The sequence below is a fragment of the Meles meles genome, chromosome 13 (assembly GCF_922984935.1).
Source record: "Meles meles chromosome 13, mMelMel3.1 paternal haplotype, whole genome shotgun sequence".
In the NCBI taxonomy this organism is placed as follows: Eukaryota; Metazoa; Chordata; class Mammalia; order Carnivora; family Mustelidae; genus Meles; species Meles meles.
Window position 1 is genome coordinate 6,941,047 of NC_060078.1, and position 27,046 is coordinate 6,968,092.

The 27,046-nt window shown below is 50.0% G+C and overlaps 1 protein-coding gene across 1 annotated transcript; it reads left to right on the forward strand.

Moving 5' to 3' along the window:
- Positions 1–20,365: 20,365 nt before the first annotated feature.
- Positions 20,366–26,011, forward strand: LOC123955561 (spermatogenesis-associated protein 31E1-like). The gene is made up of 5 exons (XM_046027741.1): positions 20,366–20,551; positions 20,932–20,989; positions 21,534–21,594; positions 21,841–23,065; positions 23,459–26,011. The coding sequence occupies exons 1-5, from the start codon at positions 20,366–20,368 to the stop codon at positions 26,009–26,011; spliced, it is 4,083 nt and encodes a 1,360-aa protein (XP_045883697.1).
- Positions 26,012–27,046: the final 1,035 nt, after the last annotated feature.

Genomic DNA, 27,046 nt, shown 5'->3' on the forward strand with positions numbered 1-27,046 from the left:
CTCAGCCCAATTTATAATCCTAGGGTCCTAGGATCAAGTCCAACATCGGGCTCCCTCCTCAGTGGAGAGTCGGCTTCTCCCTCTCCCACTCACCCTGCTTGTGCGCCCGCTCTCTCTCTCTCTCTCGCTGTGTCTCTCTCTCTCTGTCAAATAAATAAATAAAATCTTTAAAAAAATAAATATAAAATATAAATAAAAATATAAATATAAAATATAAAATATAAAAATATAAAATATAAAAAATAAATATAAAATATAAAAAAAATAAAATAAAATGAAGGCATTTTATTATATATATATTATATTATATATATGTATATATATATTATATATATATATATTATATATATTATTATATATAGTTTTATGTGCTCTGCTGTTTCATTCCAGCACTGAGAGTCTCTGTTCCTTTGAAATAGACTGTGAAGGGCCCTGGCCACCAAGGCTCAGGTAAACTGCCCTCCAGAGCTCTACTCAAATCCTGAGAAGTTAGCTCTCAGTCTATTCCCCTTGGACCCACAGCTCTGTCCTCCCCAGTCTTTCAAGACCTAGCCCACCACCCCCTGGGAACTTGACATAGGTTTGTGGTTTGGCTGACCCAGGACTTCCTGAGTTAGTACTGCCCCAAAACTATGTCCTGAGCTGCCCCCTACAAACATGCCTGGGTCACAGGAACTTACTAACTACTTAGCAGAATGCTCTCACAAGCACAGGTCCCCAACCTGTATACTTGCTGATCAGGGAGCATGTCCCGGCGATTGCTGTCCCACTGTATCCAACGAGTCATCAAGTGTTCTGTGAACATTCCTTCCACACTTGTCCCTCAAGCAGCCGAGTCAATGCACATGATCACCAAAATCTTGCTGGCTTTAAGTCTTCTGCTACTCATGCAGATATTTCTTTCCCACCTCAGCAGTATCTGGAAGTGAGGACACTCTACCAAGTCTTCTGATCTTGAAACCTTAGATCCTTCATCTGTCTCATGGTCTGATGTGCCTGGTGTCTTCCTTCTGCTCTCAGGAATCTTTTTCTTCATAAGGTCCAGCCCTTGGCTCTGAGTGCTGCATTCAGCCATGGAGTCCACCAGGTAACCTTCTTGATCCTTAGAGTCTCCCCGTTGGTGGCTTGGGAGCAATAATCTGGAGTTTATAGATTTCTAGGAGTTTCTGGAGTGAATAAGTGAAATATATCAGTCCAGCTGTCTCAGATTTTGTTTTGTGGAGGGAAACATTGATGCTGACAGGGCAAACAAAGTGCATTCAAATGCAACATATTTCATACATATACAGGATCAAAAAGGAAAATTCAAACCATAATTTGTCTCATTTTATATTTATATTTATTCAAAAATGATGGCCTCATTTTCTTTCCTTTAAAAGGTCCACATAAGACAGCAAGAGCCTATTTTAAGTGGTCACTTTGACAGAAATCTAGGTGCTGTTTTTCCTCTCCCATCGCTGAGCTTTTCTTCCTCCAACTTGCAACACATAACCTATTCTTTCTTCCTCTTTGGAAGGAAGCCAGGTGCCCACCTTAATGCTCAATCCCTGAAGAATATATATATATATATATATATATATATATATATATATATATATGAATATATGATAGGGTCTTCTGATAATCACACAGAAACAATGGCTGGCCCAGGTAAAGAAGACAGATTACCCACAAGGGAACTGCATTTCCACTTTTGGCAACATTATCTGAGGTGAAATGCTAGATCCCAATTGGGGAAATTTGGAGTGAATTTTCCTCAAGTCCTTCCAGAGGTGAATGTGGGATATGCCTGCCCAGGGCCTGACTGCTACAGCAAGGAACACTGCTCCAGAACTCCAAACTTTGAATACTATAGGAGGATTAACTCTGAAATTGCCTGTAATCAAAAGAGTTTGTGAGTGAGGGAAGGAGAAACAGTGAAGCATCAGTGTGGGAAATACCCACTGGATGCTAAAAGTACTTGAATGTTGAGCAAGGACTGGACCTGATGTCTTGCACCTGGCATGTGTCCCCACAGGAGGCTCTCTCGAGCAAGGACTAAAGCCACAGTTGATGCCAAACTCAGAGTAGAAATTTACAGTCCCTTCAGGCAGTGGAGATGTGAGAGAAAGTGCTTGGGCTTTGGAACCAAGGCACCAAATCTTCAGTGCCCAGTTTTTCATATCCCGGCTGTGGGCCTACATAGTCCTCAAGTCTCTGTTCCCTCACACAGCACACAAAAGACCATAATGGTGCCTTTTCTTTTCTCATGCTTGATCAAATGCCATGAGGGAAATCTAAAGCCTGCTCAGAGGTGAGGTTTATTGTTAGATGAAGTTATTACTGACTCATTAACAGAGATTCTGAAGTGTGGTTTTTGTTCATATACAACCCTGTGAACATGTTTTTCAGTGGTGATGACATTTCTCCCCAGGTTTATTGAGGTGCTACTTGGTGTACAATAGACTGAGGCCCAAGCATCAGCAGACTTCCCTCAAGAGAAGGCAGAGGGTCCAAGTGGATGCTCATTACTCACAATCCTTGCCTTGACTTCTGGGCATTACCTGTAAGACTGGCCATTGGGGAAGTACAGTCAACATGAGTTAAAAATTTGCCACACTAGCATTTGTAGGAACTTTCACATGATGACCCTGTGCCAGTGCTTAAGTGGTTCTTTAGATAAACAGAAAACAGAATGAAAATAAATAGAAGAAGAGAGAAATATAAAGAGAATGAAAACTTCCCATCTCTGTCTATAAAGCCAGCATTAACCTGGTCCTCAAACTAGGCAAAGATCCCATGACAAAGAAGAATTTCAGACCAATATCCCAATGAATATGGACACCAAGATTCTCAACAAGATCCTAGCTAATAGGATCCAACAGTACATTAAAAGGATTATCCTCCATGACCAGGTGGGTTTGATCTCTGGGATGCAAGGGTGGTTCAATATTTGCAAATCAATCAACATGATAGAACAAATTAATAAGAGAAGAGAGAACCACATGGTCCTCTCAATTGAAGCAAAAAAAACACACCACATTTGACAAAATATAGCATCTGTTCCTGATTAAAATGCTTCAAAGTATAGGGATAGAGGGAACATTCCTCAACTTCATCAAATCTATCTATGCAAAACTCACAGCAAATATCATCCTCAATGGGAAAAACCTGACAGCCTTCCCTTTGAGATCAGGAACACGACAAGGATGTCCACTCTCACCACTCCTGTTCAACATAGTACTAGAAGTCCTAGAAACAGCAGATAGCAAAAAGAAATAAAATGTACTCAATTCGGGAAAGAAGTCAAACTCTCTCTCTCTGCAGATGACATGATACTTTATACCCAAAAGACTCCACCCCCAAACTACTAGAACTCACATAACAATTCAGTAATGTGGCAAGATAAAAAAAATCAATGCACAGAAATAACTTGCTTTCTTATTCACTAACCATGAAAATACAGAAAGGGAAATTAGAGAATTTATTCCATTTACTATAGCACCAAGAACCACAAAATACCTTGGAATAAACCTAACTAAAGAGGTAAAGCATCCGTACTTGAGGAACTAAAGAATACTCATGAAAGAGATTGAAAAAGACACAAAAAGTTGGAAAAGCATTCCATGCTCGTGGAATGGAAAAATAAACATTGTTAAAATGTCTATACTGCACAGAACTTTGAATTCCATCCCGGTTCCATGGAACTTTCAATTCCATCCTGGTCAAAATTCCACCAGCATTGTTCCAAGTGCTGGAACAAACAATCCTAAAATTTGTATGGAACCAGAAAAGACCCCAAATTGCTAAGGAAATGTTCAAAAAGAAAAACAAAACCAGCACCATTATGTTGCCCGATTTCAAGCTTTACTACAAAGCTGTGATCACCAAGACAGCATGGTACTGGCACAAAAACAGACACATAGACCAGTGGAACAGAGGAGAGAGCCCAGATATGGATGTAAAACTCTATCGTCAAATAATCTTTGACAAAACATGAAAAAATATCTAAGTCTCTTGGAAGACTGAAGATAGTCTCTTCAATAAATGGTACTGGGAAAATTGGACAGCTATATATAGAAGAATGAAGCTTGACCATCCTCTTACACCATTTACAAAGATAAACTCAAAATGGATAAAAGACCTCAGTGTGAGGCAGGAATCTATCAGAATCCTAGAGGAGAACATAGGCAGTAACCTCTTCGACATCATCCACAGCAACATCTTTCAAGATATGTCTCCAAAGGCAAAGGAAATGAAAGCAAAAATGAACTTTTGGGACTTCATCAAGATCAAAAGCTTCTGCACAGCAAAGGAAACAGTCAACACAACAAAGAGGTAACCCACGGAATGGGAGAAGATATTTGCAAATGACAGTAACAAAGGGCTGTTATCCAAGATCTATAAAGAACTCCTCAAACTCAACACCAAAAAAGCAGATAATCTCATCAAAAAATGAGCAGTAGACAGGAACAGATACTTCTCCAAAGAAGACTTACAAATGGCTAACAGACACATGAAAAAATGTTCATCATCATTACCATCAGGAAGATTCAAATCAAAACCACTTTGAGAACCTTATACCAGTTAGAATGGCCAAAATTAACATCACAGGAAATAAGTGTTGGAGAGGATATGGAGAAAGGGGAATCATTTTCCAGGGTCCTGTCCCTCGAGCTCTCCAACTGGGGAACCCTGAGTCACACCCCACAAGTCCACTTGCCACCCAGGTGGAAACGGTGCCTTTAGGAGCTGCAGAAAGCCCCAGAGTGAGAGAAACCTTTGTGACCCAACAGGGCAATATCCAAACTTTGGCACCACAGTGGGTCAAAAGTTGGAGGCTGATGCCTGGCCACAACCCCTCCCTCAACTCTGCTCTGGGAAAGCTCCCTTGCGCCAGGTCCCCTGGGTGGGACCCGTTGTCTCTGTGTGTTTTCTAGATGGCGAGACTGCCCCGAGCAAGAAAGCACTCTAGGCCACAGGGGACAGGGAAGTCTGAAGGGCCGCCCAATGTTGGCCAATTCTCAGGACCTTTCTGCCCAAATCGATATCAATTTGGGCAGAAAGGTCCTGAGAATTGGCCAGAAAATCCCCGGCAAACTCGCTTCTTGCAACGCATGTCTGCCTGGCCTGGGATCCCGAGTTATCCCAGCTCAAATCCTGCCAGAAAGCCCTCAGTGAGTCAGATGCAGGTGAGGCCAATGCCTCCAGCTCCTCAGCCTCCATGGGTCCCCTCCCTGGTGCTGGCAGATGGGGCATGCCATGCCCCTAGGCCCTAGGCTGAACACTCACCTGCTTTTTCAGTCTTCCTTTTCCAGGGTCCTGTCCCTCAAGCCCTCCAATTGGGGATCCCCGAGTCCCATGCCATGAGTCCACCTGCCACCGAGGGAGAAATGGTGACTTTCAGAGCTGTGGAAAACCCTCAGAGAAGAGAAGACTTTTTGCCCCCACAAAGGCCATCACCAAACTACAGTGCCACAGCGGACTAAAAAGTTGGAGGCTGACACCCTGCCAAAACCCCTCTGACAACTCTACTGGGAAAGCTCCACTGCACCAGGGTTCCCAGGTGGACCACATTTTCTCAGTGCATTTTCCCAATGGCTGAGACATGCACTGAGTGAGAAAGCACTCTGGGCCACAGGGAACAGGGCGGTCCAAAAGGCCACCCAACCGGCCAATGCTCACGAGCTTTCTGCCCAAATTAATTGGGCAGAACTGGGCAGAAAGCTCGTGAGGATTGGCCAGCATTGGGCGGCCCTTTGGACCGCCTTGTCCTCCACTGATCTGGGCAGAAAGCTCGTGAGAACTGGCTGGTGTTAGGCGGCCATTGGGACTGCACTGTCCCCCATGGCCTAGAGCGATTTCTCACTTGGTGCATGTCACAGCCATCTGGAAAATGCGCTGAGATGATCCTGCCCACCCGAGGGCCCCTATGCAGGGGAGCTTTCTAGGAGCAGAGTTAAGGGAGGGTTTGGGGCCAGGCATCAGCTTCCAACTTTTCGTTGCGGTTTGGCATCAGGTTTTCCAGCCAATTCTCATGAGCTTTCTGCCCAAATTGATATCAATTTGGGCAGAAAGCTCATGAGAATTAGCCGGCATTGGGCGACTATTCAAACCACACTTTCATGGCCTAGAGCACTTTCTCCCTCGGTGCATGTTGTGGCCATCTGGAAAACTCGCCAAGAACACGCTGCCCACCCCAGGTCCCCTGCACAGGGGAGCTTTCTGGGAGCACAGTTGAGGGAAGGAGTGTGGCCGGGCGTCAGCCTCTGACTTTTCAGCCCAGTGTGGCGCCGATGGTTGGGGATGGCCTCAGTGGGAACATGAAAGTTTCTGAGGGTATTCCCGAGATCTGAAAGGAACCATTTCCTTCTGGTTGACATGTGGACCCATGGGGTGTGACTCAGGGTTCCTCAATTGGAGGGCTCGATGGAGAGGACCCTGGAAAAAGGCTGAAGGCTGAAAATCTAAGTGAGGGTGAGGGTCCAGGCCCCATCTGCCTGCATCAGGGAGGGGACCCCAAGAGGCTGAGTAGCAGGAGGCATTGGCCTCACCTGCATCTGACTCACTGAGGGCTTTCTGGCAGGGTTTGAGCTGCTGGAACTCGGGCCCCCGGGGCCAGGCCCAGGGGGTGGCGCTGTAGACTTGCGGCACATGGAGCATGTTTGCCGGGTGTTTTCTGGCCAATTCACAGGAGCCTTCTGCCCAAATCCTTATCTCTTCCCAGATGACATGATGAGAGGTAAGGTGTTTAACGATCCTGACTGTGCAGAAAAATTAGACTGTTAATCCACTGTGGAGGAAATGGAGGGCATGTCTGTAGTATAAGAGATTCCTTTGAACCAGCAAGCCCTGGTAGGTAAGTCAGTGAAAAATGACAACTGCCCAGTCCAGGCAGAACTACTGGTAGTCCAGAAAGCTCAGGAATGAAGGGTTGGGTCACTCCACCAGATAAAGAATCATGACCAGCTGAGGGGCTTGTTCACAGCAAATGTAATGTAGAACGAGCAGCCGAAGTAGCAGGTAGAATACCAGCTATGACCATGTGACCAGTTACAGAAATAAGGACTCTAATTCTTTTTTTCATAAGATTTTGTTCATTTGTTTCTTTGTTCAGAGTGCAAATGGGGGGCGGGACAGAGGCAGATGGAGAGAGAATCTCCAGCGATTCCATGCTGAGCACGAGCCCCATGTGGGGCTCAATCTCATGACCTGGGCCAAAACCAAGAGTTGGATGCTTAACCAACTCAGCCACCCGGGCATTCCACGACTCTAATTCTTATGAGTATTTCTTCCTTATTTTGTTATGAGTATTTTTGTGTTGATCCATCTGTTTTCTTCCTTCTCTTGGTCCCTTATCAGAGAACATACGATGCATAGAGTTTGCACTATATCAAAGTTACAGGTTATAAGGGAGAAGAGGACTTTGTATCCTCTGCTAGGGAATGTATTAGTGCATTTTAAGTTGTATGTAAGATAGTTGCGTCATGATAGACAGAAGTATAACCTTGTCATTGTTTTTATTTTGAGATTAAGCATGACTTGAACAGCCGTGTATAGGTCCTAAATTGACAAGGGTTAATTGTGATGGTTAATTCTATGTGACAACTTGTGTAAGCCAGAGGATCCAGATAGTTGATCAAATACATGTCTGGATGTAACTGCAAAGGTATTTTTTTATATGTGATTTTCACTGAAATTTTGAAAAAAGCAGATTATGCTCCATAATGAGGGTGGGCCTCATCTAGTCAGTTGAAGGTCTTAAAAGGAAAGATTGGGGTCCCCAAGTGTGAAGGAGTTCTGCCTCCAGGCAGGAATCAGACTCAAATTGGCACATCAGCTTGGTCTGCCACCAATCTGCAGAATTCAAACATGCCAGCTTTCACAGTCAGCAAATTCTTTAAAATAAATCTCTTTCTCTGTCTGTGATCTCTCTCTGTCAAATAAATAAATAAAATCTTTTTTTTTAAAAAAAGGAATGGAAGATAGGCATCATATTTACTCAGAAATTATTGGCATGTGCCTTGGTTATTAATTATAAAAATTCTAACAGAAGTTTCTAGTAAATTCTCAACAAGCACCTTCAAAGAAAGTATAGAAAGGACTAAGCTATTTACCAAAACCCAGAAAAAAAACAAAAAACAAAATGAAAATCCAGTAACTGCATGAAGTAGGCAAAGTGATCGTAAGAATAAAATTAATCAAATAAGAAACATACACAACTGCAACTAAAAAGGGACATATAACCAGATATCAATGAAACATGAGCATGGGATTTGCTTCTCCTGGAGGCAATGGAGCCAGGATGCTGGGTTTCTCCAAACTCTGAGCAGGCGAGTCTGGGTTTGATCCTCTGGCAGAGAGCTCCCGGCTGAAGAACTCAGCCATGTTTTTTTTCCTTCGGGGAATTGCTGATAGACCATCTGTCACACACTCAGCCTGAGCCTGAGCATAAAGAATAGCAGCATCAGCCACAATTGTGATTCTTAAGAATGACTCTCACCCCCAAGCTAGTGCAGTATTCTCTCACAGAGAAGAGCCTGGTTAGGAAGCTCAGAAGCTTCACACTGGGCCAGGGTGCATGGCTCTGGGGTCAGCTGTCCCCAGGACGGATTGGGAGATCTGACTAGCTCCCTGATCGGTATTAAGAAGTGGGTTAGATTGAGCAGGGTGGAGATGCATAACAAAGAAATAAGCGTGGACACCCATGGCTGGCTGATACTCAACCTGGATGGCTCAGAGGGTTAAGGGCCTGACTCCTGATATCAGCTCAGGTCAGGATCTCAGGGTTAGCTTGGCTAACCAGCACTTCGCAGGGAGTCGGCTGGAGATTCTCTCTCTCTCTCTCTGCTCCTCCCCCTGTTGTGCTATCACTCTCTCCCAAATAAATATATAAATCTTTTTTTAAAATTTCTTTTCAGCATAACAGTGTTCATTGTTTTTGCACCACACCCAGTGCTCCATGCAATACATGCCCTCACTAATATCCACCACCTGGTTCCCCCAACCTCCCACCCCCCACCCCTTCTAAACCCTCAGGTTCTTTTTCAGGGTCCATAGTCTCTCATGGTTCATCTCCCCTTCCAGTTTCCCTCAACTCCCTTCTCCTCTCCATCTCCCCATGTCCTCCATGTTCTTTGTTATGCTCCACAAATAAGTGAGACCATATGATACTTGACTGTCTCTGCTTGACTTATTTCACTCAGCATAATCTCTTCCAGTCCCTTCCATGTTGCTACAAAAGTTGGGTATTCATCCTTTCTGATGGAGGCATAATACTCCATCGTGTATATGGACCACATCTTCCTTATCCATTCGTCCGTTGAAGGGCATCTTGGTTCATTCCACAGTGTGGCGAGCATGGCCATTGGTGCTATAAACATTGGGGTACAGATGGCCCTTCTTTTCACTACATCTGTATCTTTGGGGTAAATACCCAGTAGTGCAATTGCAGGGTCAGACGGAAGCTCTATTTTTAATTTCTTGAAGAATCTCCACACTGTTCTCCAAAGTGGCTGCACCAACTTGTATTCCAACCAACAGTGTAAGAGGGTTCCCCTTTCTCCACATCCTCTCCAACACACGTTGTTTCCTGTCTTGCTAATTTTGGCCATTCTAACTGGTGTAAGGTGATATCTCAATGTGGTTTTAATTTGAATCTCCCTGATGGCTAGTGATGATGAACATTTTTTCATGTGTCTGAAAGCCATTTGTATGTCTTCATTGAAAAAATGCCCGCTCTCACCACTCTTGTTCAACATAATACTAGAAGTCAAAGGCCCGTATTTTGTTCTTTTAGGTTTGGGAACCATCAGAAAGTGATCTTAGTTGGATTCAGCTTGTCATAAACAGGGCAGTGGGGAGGTTTCAAAACTGAAGTCACACTAGGATCTTTAAGGTCTTGGCAACAAAGACCCCTGCAGGGCACAAAGCACCTTACAATCGGTTTTTCTCCTCCCTTCCTGTTGGCTGTTTAATTTTTGCTATGTCTAATTTTATTTCCAAAGAGGTTGTTTCATTATAGTGTATCTTAGTGTTTAAAAGCTACAAGCTGACATTTATGAATTTATAGAAGATACAAGGAATAAGGAAAAGAAACCCATATACATCCCAACCGTTCTAAGAAAAGCGGTATAATCCACATATTTGTAGTTGTCTGTACAACCCTCCCCCTGTCCATCAGTCCTGTTCACTATTCTGTGTGTTTTCTTTATAATTTTACCAAAGTAAATGCATTGCTTTTTTTTGATTTTGTATTTGATTTTGTATAGTTTTGAAACTAGAACAAATGCAAGCATCCTGCACAATTTTTCTGCAAGTCGCTTTTATCTCTTCCTCGGTAGCATGTCTAAGTAATTTACACTTACGATGTTGCACTGTAGTTCACTGTAACTTGAGCGTGATACTGCAGAGCACATACCTGTAGGGGCGGGCCAGGCCAGCTAGAGGAGACGGCCAATCAGTGGGGCAGGCATAAATTTACTGAGGTGAGTTGCAATCTCATTGGCCACCTGTGTGTGGGCCGGGCTCAACCACCTCTATAAAGGCTGGTCTGTGAGGCTGCAAGGGGTGGGGGATGGTAGTAGCAGGAGGAGTTAGGGTAGCTAGTAGCAGGAGCCATTGGGAGTAGTGGTAGTGTCAGGGTTGTGGAGAGTGACAGCGCCCTTTTCATCCCCGGTAGCAGCTTTGCCGCCCGCCCGAGCAGCGGTGCTGTCACTAGATGGCTGGGGAGCGGCCTCGTCGCCGGAGCCGGGAGCGGCTTTGACAGGAGCGGTATTGCTGGGGGCCTCGCCACCCGGAGCAGTGGTGCCACCGGGAGCGGACCCGTTGCGAGCGGCCTCATCACCAGCGGCCTCACCTGCAGCGGTGCCGCTGCGAGCGGCCTCCTCAGGAGCGGCCTCATCTGCAGTGGTGCCACCTTGAGCAGCGGCGCCGCTGGAGCAGCCTCGTCAGGAGCCGGCAGCGCAGCCTTGTCTGGAGCGGCATTGCTGGGAGCCTCATCGGCAGCGGCCTCGCCACCCCGAGCAGTGGCGCCGCTGGGAGTGGCCTCATTGGGAGCGGCCTGTGGTACAGCGAGGGTGAGGCAGGGAGCCTCCAGGAGGGACCCCAGAGCAAGGAAGTGGTGGCCCCCAGCAAGACTCAGGCACCTACCGGTCAGTTTGATTTCTAGTGCATGGAGCTCGGGCACCTACCGGTCAGTTTCGTTTCTGATGCATGGTGCGAAATAACGCTTTGCTTGATTTTCGCTTTGTGTCAGTCTCATTCCTTTGATCACGGACCCTAACACTGGGGGCTTGATCCAGGATCAAACAACGAGAACTGAGCCAGCATCCGAATTTCTGGAAAAAACCTCTATTGAGATCTTGTCTGTCTGTCTGGTTGTGGAGCTCCAGGGTATAGCCCACCGGGGAGAAGCTGGACGTGGCCATGCTCCCCAGGGCTGGAGTGGATGCGGGGATCTCCCATTCCTCTGCTGGTAGGTCGACAAGGGGTTCTAGTCCCCCTCGGCTGTCGGGGGATTCGAGTCCCCCTAGGTGTATGGGGGTTTCGAGTCCCCCTAGACAGTTGGGGGGTTTGAGTCCCCCTAGATGGTCAGGGGGTTTGAGTCCCCCTAGACGGTTGGGGGGTAAAGAAATCCCCCACCAGTGGCAGGTTCTGGGTAAGAATCTTTGGGCCTGCAGTTGTCTTTGCCTGGTTCTTTTGTTGTCTGTAGCGTGGTTTGTTGTGTTTGCAGGGGACCAAGAAAATCCCCACCAGCAGCAGGATCTGGATGGGGATCGCTGGGCCTGTGGTTGTCTCTGCCTTGTTTTTTTATTGTCTGTTGTGTTGTTTGTTGTATTTGGAGAAATGGGACAAGCAGGGAGTAAGGAACCTGTGACACCCCTAGGTCTTGTTCTCGAACATTTCAAGGATTTCCAAGGTAAAGCCACTCAGTCAGGTGACAAGGTTGACCTGGGAAAACTAAAAACACTCTGTCAATTAGAGTGGCCCACTTTCTCCACAGGGTGGCCGCTGGAAGGAACATTTGCCTTGGCTCAGATCTATTCTACGCTGAGTGAGATCTTTGATCTACATCGAGACCAAATACCATACATTGTGGCCTGGTGATATCTGATAGAAGAGCCACCATCATGGCTCAAGTCCCACCTTCCCCCTGCTAATGAAACCATCTCTCTCCCTCTAAGGCAGGTCCGAGCACCAAAACCAGAACAGACAGATGAGGGGGATCCAGGGAAGAAGACTGTCCTACCTCCATCGGATGTGGAATTTCCCCCCCTTTATCTGTCCCCTAAATCTGACTCTCGGTTCCGAGATGTCTTTACCAGTCCATCTCATACGCGGTCGGGGTCCACCTATGGGACCACCAAGCAGAGAGACCGCCCTGATCCTTCCCTTTTCCTTTATCCCCCTCATCCTCCCTTTACCTCACCGGTACTGTCGGCACCAATGCTGCCTCTCTGTGGGGTTGCTCTACTGGATGGGAGAGGGCGCCCCCACCTAAGCTATATCCCTTTCTCCTCTTCCGACATCTATAACTGGAAGATCCAACACAAATCCTTTTCTGTCTACCCTCAGGATTTAATTAGTCTCTTGGAGACTGTTTTTCTTACCCACCATCATACCTGGGTGGATATTCAACAGCTCCTTATGGCTCTCTTTAATGTGGAAGAGAGGGATATCATCATGCGAGAAACCCATATGGTGATAAGCAAGAGACTTGGCAGGGACCTCGATCCCTGCTGAATGGAAGACTACTGCCCAAGGGAACCCCCTGACTGGGATCCAAATTCCGATGAAGGTAGGAGAACTTATGTTTCTACCGCCAGGCTCTACGCTGCAAGGAGACCCATAAATTTATCCAAAATTAGTATGGTGACTCAAGGTAAGAATGAGTCTCCAGGAGCTTTCCTAGAAAAGCTAATTGAAGCCTATAAAATGTATACCCCGATCGACCCTGAGGCACCCGAAAATCAGAGGGCCATGAATCTTGCATTTGTTAGTCAGTCAGCCCCAGATATAAGGAGGAAACCAGAAAATCGAAGAATTTGAGGGGAAGAATCTGACTGAGTTAGTGGGAATAGCAGAAAAGGTGTTTAACAACAGGGATGTACAAGAGGATGAAAAACAGACAAAAAAACTGGTTAAGGTTTTGGCATTACATGAGGTGGGAAGGAAACAGGTTGGGGATTGTAAATGGAAGGAAAAGCCTAAGCGCAGAGAAGGCAGGCAGGAAGACTTCGATTCAGATCAGTGCGCTTACTGTAAGGGAAAAGGACATTGGGCCAGGGAGTGCCCCAAAAGGAAGACAGCAATGCTTGCCACCAGAGACTGAAGGGACCATGGTTCGGAGCCCCTCCCCGAACCTCGGGTAAAAATTGAAGTGGAGGGGAAATCAGTTGATTTTTTGGTGGACACGGGAGCCCAAACTTCATCATTACTTAAACCTATGGGAAAACTATCTGGAGAAGAAGTCTGGGTACAAGGAGCTAATGGCACAGAGAGACATAAATGGACAACAGAAAGGACTTTAAATTTGGCCTCAGGAGTAGTGAAACATCGATTTTTGGTCCTCTCTAATGCCCCATATAACTTGATGGGAAGAGATCTCCTCCATAAGTTACGAGCTGGCATTCAGTTCTCGGAAGGAGACATGACTGTAACCTTGAGACAACCCACCGTACAGGTGCTTATGGCAGCAGTAGATGAATACCTCCTTTACGAGCCAGTCTCAAATCCAGAGGAGACAAAAGGGGGGAACCTTCTCCAAATGCTACATGTCGTGTTTCCCGAGGTCTGGGCAGAAGGGAAGCCTCCTGGCTTGGCCAAGGAACAACCTCCTGTGGTGGTACAATTAAAGGCGACAGCTATGGCTATTCGTGTTCAGCACACCCCCTTCCCCAAGAAGCAAAGGAAGGATCAGAAAACACATTAACCGCCTCTGAGGAGATGGGATCCTAGTTCCTTGCAAATCTCCATGGAACACACCTTTGCTGCCCATCAAAAAGGCCGAGACAGGGGAGTACCAACCTGTTCAGGACTTGTGGGAAGTTAATAAACGGGTTGAAGATATCCACCCGACAGTGCCTAATCCCTATATCCTACTCTCCCTCCTGGGCCCCAAAAGAACTGTGTATACCATCTTAGATCTCAAGGATGCATTTTTCTGCATATCTTTAGCAAAGGAATCTTAGCCCCTTTTTGCTTTTGAGTGGTCTGACCCACTGAAAGGGTTTCGAGGCCAACTCACCTGGACAAGACTTCCCCAAAGAATCAAGAATTCACCCACCATTTTTGACGAGGCCCTACATGAGGACTTGCGTGAGTACAGAACCTCCAACCCAGGAGTCACTCTGTTACAGTATGTTGATGACTTGCTGATGGCCGCTGAGGACTATGAGTCATGCTTGCGGGGGACAAGAACTCTCCTACAGACTCTGCAGGAAAAAAGGTATCGGGTGTCAGCAAAGAAAGCACAGCTCTGTCAGAGCCACACCACTTTTCTAGGCTTTGATCTCCACGAGGGAGTGGGTCCACTGTCTGAGTCCAGGAAACAGGTGATCACCCGATACCCCCACCCCACCATGCCCCGACAAGTGAGGGAGTTTCTTGGGACAGTGGGCTACTGTAGGCTGTGGATACCGCGGTTTGCAGAGATTGCCTGACCTCTCTACAAACTGGCAAAAGAGGGGGAGTCACTATGATAGAGTGGACAGCTGAGGCCGAAGTAGCCTTTCGGGAATTACAAGCAGCCTTACTGTGTGCCCCAGCATTGGCCATCCCAGATGTTACCAAGCCCTTCCACTTGTATGTGGATGAAAAAGCAGGGGTGGCCAAAGGAGTTTTAACTCAGACCCTGGGGCCTTGGCAAAGGCCAGTAGCTAATCTTAGCAAGAAACTAGATCCAGTAGCAGCTGGGTTCCCCCGCTTGCCTCCGCATAATTGCTGCCACGGCCCTCCTGGTCAAGAATGCAAGTAAATTGACCTTGGGTCAAAATCTCATCTTGACCACCACACACGCTATCGAGGGCCTTCTCCGGACTCCACCAGGCCGATGGATGCCAAATGCCCGAGTGACAGGGTATCAGGCCCTCCTCTTCAATGAACCAAGAGTGACATTCCAGCCCCCGGTGGTGCTAAATCCAGTCACGCTGCTGTCAGAGGAGCTGGCTGACCACCCACATGACTGTGGGGAGGTCCTAACACAAGTTGCAGGAATAAGGCCAGATCTCAGAGACATTCCCCTCCCGGATGCCAAGATGACTCTGTTCACAGATGGGAGTAGCTACATGATCAATGGAAAGAGGTATGCGGGGGCTGTGGTGGTTTCTCCTGAGCAGAAACTCTAGACAGCAGCCCTGCCACATGAAACTTCGGCACAAAAAGCGGAACTGATTGCACTCACCAAGGCACTGCAGATGGCCAAAGGTAAAACCGCCAACATCTATACGGACAGCAGGTACGCCTTTGCTACTCTCCATATACATGGGGCTATTTATAAAGAAAGGGGCCTATTAACAGCAGAAGGAAAAGGAATTAAAAACAGAGGAGAAATATTGGCTCTCCTCCAGGCTATTTGGGACCCAAAATTGGTGGCCGTTATGCATTGCCTGGGACACCAAAAGGGGACTGATCTGATTTCAAAAGGAAACCAATTAGCAGATCAAGCCACAAAGCAAGCAGCCCGAGAAACAGTGCAAGAACTGGTTTCACTCCCGGCTCCAGCCCTACCAGAAAAACCGAACTCTTCAGAAGAAGATTTAAAGTATTTACAGGAATGGGTTAAATTGGACTATGAAGGGGACTGGGCTAAGACTGAAGCAGGAAAAATAATTCTTCCTCGAAGACTGGGCAAAAAGTTAGTAGACCAAATACATCAGGGTACTCATTTGGGGATACGCGAACTCAAGGAGCTTATAGGCAAGCAGTTCCAGGTTTCTAAATTAGGGCATATGGTTCAGGATGTAGTTGATAGATGTGCTCAAAGCCAGGCAGTTAATGTGGGAAGACCTAAAATGGGAAGAGGGAAAAGAGAAAGAGGTAAGGAACCAGGAATTTGTTGGGAAATAGATTTTACAGAAATGAAACCTGGAAAATAGGGGCACAAGTACATGTTAGATTTTGTAGATACCTTTTCAGGCTGGGTAGAGGCTTTTCCCACCAAACATGAAATGGCAGGAGTGGTAGCCAAAAAGCTACTAGAAGAAATAATTCCTAGGTTTGGGTTGCCTCTCCCAATTGGGTCAGACAATGGCCCTGCATTTGTGAGTTCAGTCTCACAGGCATTGGCCAAGGCCATGGGCACTAATTGGAAACTACATTGTGCCTACTGGCCCCAGAGTTCCGGGCAAGTAGAGAGAATGAACCGGACTCTTAAAGAGACCTTGACAAAACTAATTTTGGAGACTGGCGGTGGATGGGTGGATCTCCTTCCTTTTGCCCTCCTCAGGGCACGATGTACACTCTATTTAAGCAAGGAGACCCCATTTGAAATAAAGTTTGGGACACACACCCCCACCCATCCTCGACTACAAGAGGTTGCCCTAGCAGAAATGACTGATCAGTCTGTACTCCTGTCACTGCAGGCATTACAGTCTGTCTTAAAAAAAGCCCACTCAGGGATCCGGACTGTCCACACTGGGACAGAGATGGAGGTGGAACCACATCCTTACCAACCCGGGGACTTGGTTTGGATACGTTGCTATCAAGTGGGAAACTTGGAGCCTCACTGGAAGGGACCATTTACTGTTATCTTGACCACCCCCATGGCAGTAAAAGTAGAAGGCATTAGGGCCTGGATTCATGCGGGTCATGTCAAACGAGCTGAGGACAAGGACGCCCCCCAGAGATGGAAGCTGCAGCCGACAAACCACGCTGACCATGGACTAAAGCTACGACTAAAAAAACTGTGAGTTTATTGTTGCTCTTATTGTTACCTGTTTATGAAAAGTATAGGTGGGAAATTAGATGAACGGAATTAGGACAAAATGGAACAGGTTATACAGTGTTGAATGGCTAAATCATCAGCTGACTGTGCACTACTGTTACTTTTTGGCCCCAGTAGTACATGCTCAATGTAGCCCCCTAACAACAGGAGAGCACAGAACTGGCTGAAAGGTCAAGGATTTGACTAATTTCCAAAGAAAAGGGGGGAATGTAGGGGCGGGCCAGGCCAGCTAGAGGAGACGGCCAATCAGTGGGGCAGGCATAAATTTACTGAGGTGAGTTGCAATCCCATTGGCCACCTGTGTGTGGGCCGGGCTCAACCACCTCTATAAAGGCTGGTCTGTGAGGCTGCAAGGGGTGGGGGATAGTAGTAGCAGGAGGAGTTAGGGTAGCTAGTAGCAGGAGCCATTGGGAGTAGTGGTAGTGTCAGGGTTGTGGAGAGTGACAGCGCCCTTTTCATCGCGGTACCTGCTTCGCCTCAGGAGCAGCGGTGCTGTCACTAGACGCCTGGGCCTCGCTGCCCAAGCCAGGAGCGGCTTTGACAGGAGCGGCATTGCTAGGGGCCTCGCCGACCTGAGCAGCGGTGCCGCCGGGAGCGGCCCCGACGCAAGCGGCCTCATCACCAGCGGCCTCACCTGCAGCAGCGCCGCTGCGAGCAGCCTCGCCGCCGGGGAGTGGCTTTGTCAGAAGCGGCATTGCTGGGGGCCTCGCCGCCCCAAGCAGCAGTGCCCCTGTGAGCGGCCTCTTCAGGAGCGGCCTCATCTGCCGCGGGGCCACCGCGAGCAGCAGCGCGCCGCTGGAGCAGCCTCGTCAGGAGCCGGCAGCGCAGCCTTGTCTGGAGCGGCATTGCTGGGAGCCTCATCGGCAGCGGCCTCGCCACCCCGAGCAGTGGCGCCGCTGGGAGTGGTCTCATCGGAGAGGCCTGTGGTACAGCGAGGGTGAGGCAGGGAGCCTCCAGGAGGGACCCCAGGGCAAGGAGGCGGTGGCCCCCAGCAAGGCTCAGGCACCTACCGGTCAGTTTGATTTCTAGTGCATGGGGCTCGGGCACCTACCGGTCAGTTTCATTTCTGATGCATGGTGCGAAATGAAGCTTTGCTTGATTTTCGCTTTGTGTCAGTCTCATTCCTTTGATCACTGACCCTAACAATACCTTCCACTTGATGGGACTGGGTTGGTCCCCGTTTTCTATTACTACAAAATGGCGGCTTTTCTCTAGCTCTAGCAGCAGAATCACTCTTTCAAAAGGCCTGTTCTCTTCAGCCTGGCCCAGGTCATGGTGAAGCGTTTTCAAAAGAGATCACTAGCCATCAGGGAGATTCAAATTAAAATCACATTGACTCTGAAAAACAACCAGAGGGTTTTGAAGGGCCGGGGGTGGGGGGGGTGGGGGGTGGGAGGTTGAGGAACCAGGTGGTGGGTAATAGGGAGGGCGGATACTGCATGGAGCACTGGGTGTGATGCCAAAACAATGAACACTGTTATGCTGTAAATAAACAAATAAAAAAAATCACATTGAGATACCACCTTACACCAGTTAGAACGGCCAAAATTAGCAAGACAGGAAACAACATGTGTTGGAGAGGATGTGGAGAAAGGGGAACCCTCTTACACTGTTGGTGGGAATGCAAGTTGGTGCAGACGCTTTGGAGAACAGTGTGGAGATTCCTGAAGAAATTAAGAATAGAGCTTCCCTATGACCCTGCAATTGCCCTGCTGGGTATTCACCCCAAAGATACAGATGTAGTGAAAAGAAGGGCCATCTGTACCCCAATGTTTATTGCAGCAATGGCCACGGTCGCCAAACTGTGGAAAGAACCAAGATGCCCTTCAACGGATGAATGGATAAGGAAGATGTGGTCCATATACACGATGGAGTATTATGCCTCCATCAGAAAGGATGAATACCCAACGTTTGTAGCAACATGGACGGGACTGGAAGAGATTATGCTGAGCGAAATAAGTCAAGCAGAGAGAGTCAAGTATCCTATGGTTTCACTTATTTGTGGAGCATAACAAAGAACACGGAGGACATGGGGAGATGGAGAGGAGAAGGGAGTTGAGGGAAACTGGAAGGGGAGATGAACCATGAGAGACTATGGACCCTGAAAAAGAACCTGACGGTTTTAAAGGGGTGGGGGGTGGGAGGTTGGGGGAACAGGTGGTGGGTAATAGGGAGGGCACGTACTGCATGGAGCACTGGGTGTGATGCCAAAACAATGAACACTGTTACCCTGAAAAGAAATTAAAAAAAAATTAAAAAAAAGCGATGGCTCTAACAACCCCACCATAGTCAGAGCCCATGGACACAGGCGTGACATCATCATAATCATACATCATACATCCATGTATGTATGACATCCACGGATGCCATGGTCCATGGATGACCATGACATCCATGAGGTCAGTAAAACACTCAATACCCAAAATATTCTCAGAACTGAGACTACTTTCTAGACACCAACGGAAATGTTGAGAAACTTGGGTTCTCAGGTAGCAATTCGCTGCAAGCCTGGGAGAAAAGTGGACTCATTTGGAAGTCCTTACCTATTTCCTTAGCTTTGTAAATTTTGAATAATCATCAATTTTCTAGGTCCTTCTAACTGAAGTTGGTGGATATTAATTGAAATAAAACATTTTAAGATGTTTTGAAAATGCACATGGCTAAAGAATCACAAAATAAATTTGAGTTTCTTTTGTACTAGGGTGATGCAAGGCAAGAACATATTATGTGGGGAGACTGGAGCTGCAGACAGAGGACAAAAGTTCCTGGGAATTAACCAAAATTCCAAGGACAACTCCAGATTTATTTATTTATTTATTTATTTATTTTTAAAAGCTTTTATTTTTTATTTTTTATTTGTTTATTTGACAGAGAGAGATCACAAGTAGAGAGGCAGACAGAGAGAGAGAGAGAGGGAAGCAGGCTCCCTGCTGAGCAGAGAGCCCGATGCGGGACTCAATCCCAGGACTCCGAGATCATGACCTGAGCCGAAGGCAGCAGCCCAACCCACTGAGCCACCCAGGTGCCCCGCCAACTCCAGATTTTAAAAGCCATGAAACTAATGGAGCACAACTGAAGATCTCAAGGGGAACAGGTATTCTCTGAGCTCCATGCAGGATGAAAGGCAAAATGACAATGGTCTGCCTCTAGCACGGTGAGTGGGTAGGAGTGTCAGGCCTGGGAGGGTGGAGGGATGACGGAGCTACAGGGTAGCGGTGGAGAGGGTATGTGGTCCAGCTACTTGTGTCACTTACCTGACATCAAGGGCCCTTTGTGACCAGACCACAGCTCTGTGATGTGGGTGTGGGGCTTGTGTCTGCATGTACATACCCAGGGCTCAGTTGCCTGAGGGCAGCAGTGCGATCGGTCACTAACTCTCAGGGCTCAGTTACCTGAGGGCAGCAGTGCGATCGGACACTTTCCAGTTTTCAGAGGAAAGAGATGGAGAATTCTCTCTTCCCTCAAGAGTTCTTTATTGATGGTTGGCTGAGCTCCAGTCCCACAATCTGGGCAGTTAATGCCTTCCTTGCCTTTGTGTGTGGACTGGGGCTCTGCATCTTCTTACTTTCCTATTTCCAGTCTGATCCATCCTCACCACCAGACAAGAAACAAAGGAAGAGCAGGAAGGTAAGGAACCCTCGGCCCAGACCCAGCAGAGTGTGATTCTGTCATCTTTTCTATTATTCTTTCCACTTTCCCGAGTCACTGGAGAGACTGCTGAAATGGGAAAGAATAGAACGGGTATTCTCAGGAGAGAGTAGACCACTATCCATCCAGGACAAGCCAGACCAGACAAGGGTTAGAGGGACATGAGGATTTCTCCCCAAAGATATCGGGCCGGAGTCCAGGTGTGGTGGAGGCGTCCAGGACAGTGTCCCAAACACAGTGACCAGTGGCTGAGGACCAGAGGTTAAGAGCTGCCTCTCTAGCAGAGGTTAGGACCCTGAGCACTGGGTCACCTGCTGCTGGGGCGGGGGTCTCAGTCTCCCCGTGTTCTCTTATCTCAGTACAAAGTGGAGCCACGGAGAAGGAGCAATGGAAGCAAGAAACAACAAACTCTGAAAGGTAAGTGTCCTCCAGGGGTCTGCATGTCCCAGTTACACTGTGGCCCCCTCTGTGAGGGCCCAGCCCCCAGTCTCCAGGACACCAGGGCCTGAGCCCATCCCTCAGGAAACAGAGCCCTGGGTGAGGGTTTGGGGGCTCCGAGGAGGGAGAGCGGAACCCGGAGGCTTCCCAGATTCTGCGCCAGAACGAAGCCCTGAGGGGCTGGAAACCGGTGTCGCCCAGCAGGGGCCCCGGAGCCTGGACGGGGGGCAGGACCTCCCGCTCCCGCTGTGGACAGGCTGTTCAACTCCGTTCAGAGTCCTCTGGAGGCCATGCGGTCCTTCCTCCCCCAGCAAGGTCATGAACGAGGAAGCACTTTGGAAAAGACAAAGCGATCCCCATCATGAATCCTGTAATCGCCGTGTGGGCACATGGCATTGGACAGTGCTGTTTGGGGCTCCCAAGTCCAATCCCCCAAAGGTCTCCCCTAAAGGGACATTGTACCCATCCTCCCGTAAGATCCCTGGACCCCACCTTCTGCTGTGACCTGGTCTCCTGTTTCCAGGTTACAGAGAATTTCTGAACAATCTGGAAGAGTTCCAGGACCTGTTCTCCCTTCTGCAAAGGTAAAGAATCTGCCCCCTTCTCCCCTGGCCTCCCCGAGTCTATGGTGTGACCCCTGGGCTGAAGGGAAGAGCCTCTGGGGCTGTTTGGCGGGAGCTGGGAGGAGCTGTGGGGACACACTGTGACCAAAGGCCCGGGCTGAGGGACAGCAGGAGCATTGTGATGTGGGTGTGGGGCGTGGAGGGCCATGGGGACTGCTCCCGGCCCCAACTGCTACAGCGGCAGCTCACGCCTCCTGTCTCCCACAGCCACCTGGCGAGGCTCTCTTACCAGGGGGGCTTTCACCAGTTCTTACGTCAAGCAGCCCCTGGGCAGGTGCACCATGGGGTGCCATCTGGAGGTCGTCAGCCATGCAGGGAGACTATGGAAGACGCTGCTCCCGCCATGGCCTCTTCACCTGCCCTAACTCCACTGATGGGCTCCCCTCGGCCTCTGGCCTCCACCCTGCCAGCAGGACCAACGACCTCCTCAATTTATGTCAGTTCACACTCCTCCCTGAGTGTTTCCTGGCTAGCAGAGCCTTTCCGCCCCCCGGATGGCTTTTCACACCAGCCCCTTGCTCTTCCCCCTTCCCCGCCATGTCTCCCTCCTTCAGAGGCCTCTCCTGGGCCTCTGACTGCCTCCTTGGCCCCAGAGCGGCTGGACTCCCCTTTGACTCTCCCTCAGTGTGACTCAAGGGCACCCCCGCCGTGCCCCATCCCACAGAGCTCACACATGCCTTGGTCAGCTGACAGGTCAACTTCTCCTGTCCCAGTCATCTCTGGCCTGGGCCGCTCACACTGCCCCATTTCGGCCCTGTCCTGGTGGCAGGCGGCTGCCAATGCCTGGAACCTATCCACCTCAACACGCTTGGAGTCTCATCAAGCACCTCTGTCCCATGGCCCACCAGAGGCCTTGTTCTGGGGAGACCCCACACAAAGACAGGGAGAGACTAGGATCCCCCCTTCCAACAACCCGGACGTCCAGAAGCTTCTGGAGCTACTCATTGCCAAGAGAAAAGAACTGAAGTTTTGGAGGGAGAAGGAAAAGAAGGAAAGGTCAAAATACCAGCTGACCTCTTTTGGGAGAATGTTCAAGTCTCCAGGTGACGGGCAGGACACCATGGGCTGCCCGTCCTCCTGGAGAATGAGGGGCAAAACAAAACAGGTGCTCGGACCTGAGAAGCCCCCACATCCCAAGATTCCAAGGGACGATTTGGAGCAGAAATGCAGCCAGCTCTTCTGGGGTCTCCCCTTTCTGCACAGCGAGTCCCTGGTGGCCACTGTCAGGGTGACTGATCCCCCACTGGAGTTCCCGTCTGTCATATTCAATGAGCTCTCTCATGCCTTGCCACTCCAGATTCAAGGCAATGTGGCTCCACGCCTCTCCCTGATCCAGGACTTTCGTGACCCTTCAGCCCTGCCCCAAACCTTGGCCCTGAGATTGTCCCAGTCCCTGCTCCAGCCTCTGGCTCAGCCCCAGCCCCTGCCTCTGGCTCCGCCCCCGCCCCTCCCCGCTCTGACTGAGCCCAACCACCTCCCTCTGACTCAGCCCCAGCCCCTCCCTCTAGATCAGCCCCTCCCTCTGACTCAGCCCAAGCACCTCCCTCTGACTCAGCCCCAGCCCCTCCCTCTAGATCAGCCCCTCCCTCTGACTCAGCCCAAGCACCTCCCTCTGACTCAGCCCCAGCCCCTCCCTCTGGATGAACCCCTGCCCCAGCCCCTCCCTCTGACTCAGCCCCAGCCCCTGCCTCTGGCTCAGCCCCTGCCCCTCCCTCTGACTCAGCCCAAGCACCTCCCTCTGACTCAGCCCCAGCCCCTCCCTTTGGATCAGCCCCTGCCCCAGCCCCTCCCTCTGACTCCGCCCCAGCCCCTCCCTCTAACTCAGGATAAGCCCCAGCTCCCACATCTAACTCAGCCCCAGACCCAGGCAGGCCTTGCACCCTCTGTCCCAGTGGGACCCCCTACTCTGCCACCCAAGATGGGGAGCTGCGAGGCATCTTGTCCTGTAGCCAAGAAGACACCGTCTTACATGTCAACTGCTGTTCAAAACCTGGAATGTCACTTTCTGGAGAAGCAACTACAAAGGGGCAAGGTACCCGCTGTGGTGAAAAGATCTCAGGAAGTCTTTAGCCAAGGTCCTCCTGACCTCCTGCAGGGTGGCCAGGCCCCCGAGGGCCATGGGTCAGTCTCTGTCCTTCCTGGAAAACTGATCGACTCTGAGCTCTGGGAGCAACCGGATTGGCACCTTTGGAAGAGGCTCATGAAGGAAGGAAGGGGTTCAGACTTGAAGCCCTCCACAAGCAGCACAGACGAAAAGCACCCAGAGAAGGACCTGAGAGCCCATTTCAGGAAGTTGGGGCAGTTCAGAGAGGGTCAGATGCCTTTGGATATTCATCCTTCCAGGCTCGCTGCCCACCATGCCTCGGACCTTCCCGAAAAGTCAAGCCCTCATGGGAAACCTGGAAAGCCAGTGCTTTCCAAGTGTTGGGAACCCTGCATGACCACCTCCCACAATTTTTCCATCCTCAGTCCGTACGCTCAGCGGATGCTAGAAGAACATATCACAAGGCTCAGGGTGAAGCACCGGTGGGGCCTCCCCCTCAAGGTTCTCAAGCCTATAAACCTCTTCAGGTTGAAGAAGGGCTTCCTCCTCTCCCAGTCCTTCCCTCCCTGCTCAGCCACCTGCATATCCAATGCCAGCTCGGGCACCAAGTTCGTGGGAAATCCTCCTCAGCCCTATGAAGAAGGAGAGGTGATGAAAGAGTCTTACCCGACCTGGGGGGCTTCCCTCGGTGCTCCCCAGCCTACGTGTGAGGAAATCCAGCAGGCTCTGGAAGGGACCTCACCTGGGGGTGGCTCTCCGGCTGGACAGGGGGCCAAGCCACCTTCTCGGACCTTCACATACAGCTTTGTGGGCAACATCTGGCACAATGAGACTGCCTCGAGGACTCTTATGAACAGCAACTTGGAATCAAGTCCAAGTCCAGCAATGGTCACGAAGGAGCCAAGGAGGGTGAATGGGGGTCGGGCCTCACGGGACATGACCATGCTAGAGCTCAACTTAGAGCTCCAGGGTTTGAGGTCCAAAGAGCCTGGGGATGTGAGGGAGGTCAAGGAGGCCCCTGCCTGGAGAGTCACCTTAGAACCCCGTGTACTGGCCAACAACCAAGGCCTCTGTGGCGAGCTGAGAAGAACAGGGTCTTCAGGGAAAAGCGACAGCCCCCTGCAACCTACAAAGTTGATCGCCCAAGACCCAGAAGAGCTACTTCTTGAGGCACGGTGCAGGGGATCGGAACCCCGGAAGTTGATGGAGTCAAAGAAGCGGCCTCGGGCCGCCACCCACACTGTGCTCCTTCGAGACTGTGAAACTGGGGCCCTCCTTCAAAACTGTGCGACTGAGAGTCTCCTTCAAGACTGTCAGTCCAACATGTTCCTCGCTGCTGACATCTTGGCTTCTCAGGGATCTCTGTCTGGCTTCCAGAGCAGGTCCAGTGAAGACACATTCACTTCCCAGGTGCTGCATGGCCAAAGATCCCGTGGCCAGAGCCCCCACAGGCAGCCAGGACCCCTGGGACTGTGGCACCAATGTAAGAGCCTGGGCAAGTCATGTGTGCCCCCCAAGGAGAGGGAGAGCTCCAGGGGGTCCCCCTCGAGAGAGCCTGCCAAAGAGTTGTCAGAACTGAAGCTCCTCCATAGCAGTGAGGGGAGACGTCCAGTCCACAGCCAGGAGTCAGCAGAGGACTCAAGAAGGAAGGCCTGTGAGATCTCGCTGAAGAAGGAGGAGGCGCCTCCTGAAAACTACAGGAGAAGGAAGACCCACTTGCTCCAGTGGTTCTTTCCCAGTAGAGGCAAAGGAAAGGAAGATTCCCTTCAAAAGGGCAAGGCTTCATCATCCCAGGGCCGGGGAGAAGTCATGGGCAGGTCAGCCATGGACAGGGCTTCTGCCGAGGCTCAGGTGGTCGTGACGGCTGTGGGGCGGATCCTAGAGGAGAAAATGGTGCCTCAGGGACTCAGGGTCCCGGAGGTCAGCCGGTGCCAAAAGGATCTCCAGGCTTCGGCAGACCCCAATGTCTGCTACCACAGGGTTCTCTCCTACCAAGAGCAGAGGAGAGTGATGAGGGAGACAGCCAGCCCACAGGGCATCCCCAGGGGCCACAACTATGCCAAGACTGAGTGGATCGGGTGGCCCTTCCCCACCAGGGTGCCAGAGTCCACAAGCAGACCCTGCCAGTACCGGTCCCTGGTGCCGGGCCCTTCAGGCCGCACCCTGCAGCCCCACTGCACCAGGCACTACCTCTTTCAAACAGACATCTCACCCGGCCAGCAACTGTGTGCTTCTGATGCCTTTCCTGGGAGTATAACTTTCCTCCAAGAAAAAAACAAATGGTGCAGAGGAAAAAATTTTTTTTCTCACATTAGCCCATCTTCTATGGGCTAATGGCTTCTCCGTGCCACAGTTTTTTTGCTTCCCCAAAATAAATGTGTTTTTTTTTTTTTTTTCCCTCATGAGTGGTGCTGGTCTCTGCGTGTGCCCTGCTGTGGTGGGAGGGAAGGATCAGGGTCCGTTCTCCCCGAGGACCTGCTTTGGCTTCCAGAATGAATGGGGCCTTGGAGGACGCGTGACCACGGGGTCCGCCCCTGCCCCCTTCCTCGCTCTCCTTCAGTTTCCATGACAAGGTGAACAAGACCCAGACCGGGATCTCGCTCTTCCCAACCTCTCCTGCTTTCCCTGAGCCTGGAGCTTGTGTGGCTAGGGAGGGTTTGCCGAGGCAGAAATCCTACTCAGCCTTCAGGAAGATGGAATCCTAGGTCAGAGTGGGGCCCACAGTTGGGAGACACAAGGCTGGCCTTGAGGGCAGAGGTGAGAAACCCTGCCTCCCCACCCCATGCAGTCTCCTGCGGGGAGTAGAGGACGGCCACCCCAGGAGCCTTCTCACCCCAGGGAATCCCATCTTAGCTCCATCACCCCTCTTCTCACACTCAGAGCTGCAAGGGACGAGCTCGCTCCAGGCGCTGAGGGTGTATGGGGGGGTGCCACAGATATCCCCAAGGACCCACCTGCCAAGGCCCAGGGCACTGAAGGGGCCTGCCCACCAGCGTCCCCTTCCCCTTTTGGGGGATAGAGGGGGTGTGGCTGTGGGTGGGGGGACCCTGCACTTAGGGTGGGATGCCAGGAAGGAGGCCAAGTGACAGAGTGTGCTCATGCCTGGTGAGTGAGGACTGCAGACCCTTGGTGTCCCACTGCCACCTACGGGCCCAGCGGAGAGAAGTTAGAGGCCCTGGGGCTGTCCCCGCAGGGTCTGCGCCCCATTCCAGCTGCCAATTCCAGGGGTGGGGTTTGGAGGGTGTGGGGTGGGGGTTGTACAGAAGCCACCTGAGCTCCTACACATATGGCCAGATGCCCAGAGGCAGCAAGGCCTTCAGGCAGAGAAGTTAATTTCTGCACAATTTGATAAGCTTGTAGGACGGGGCC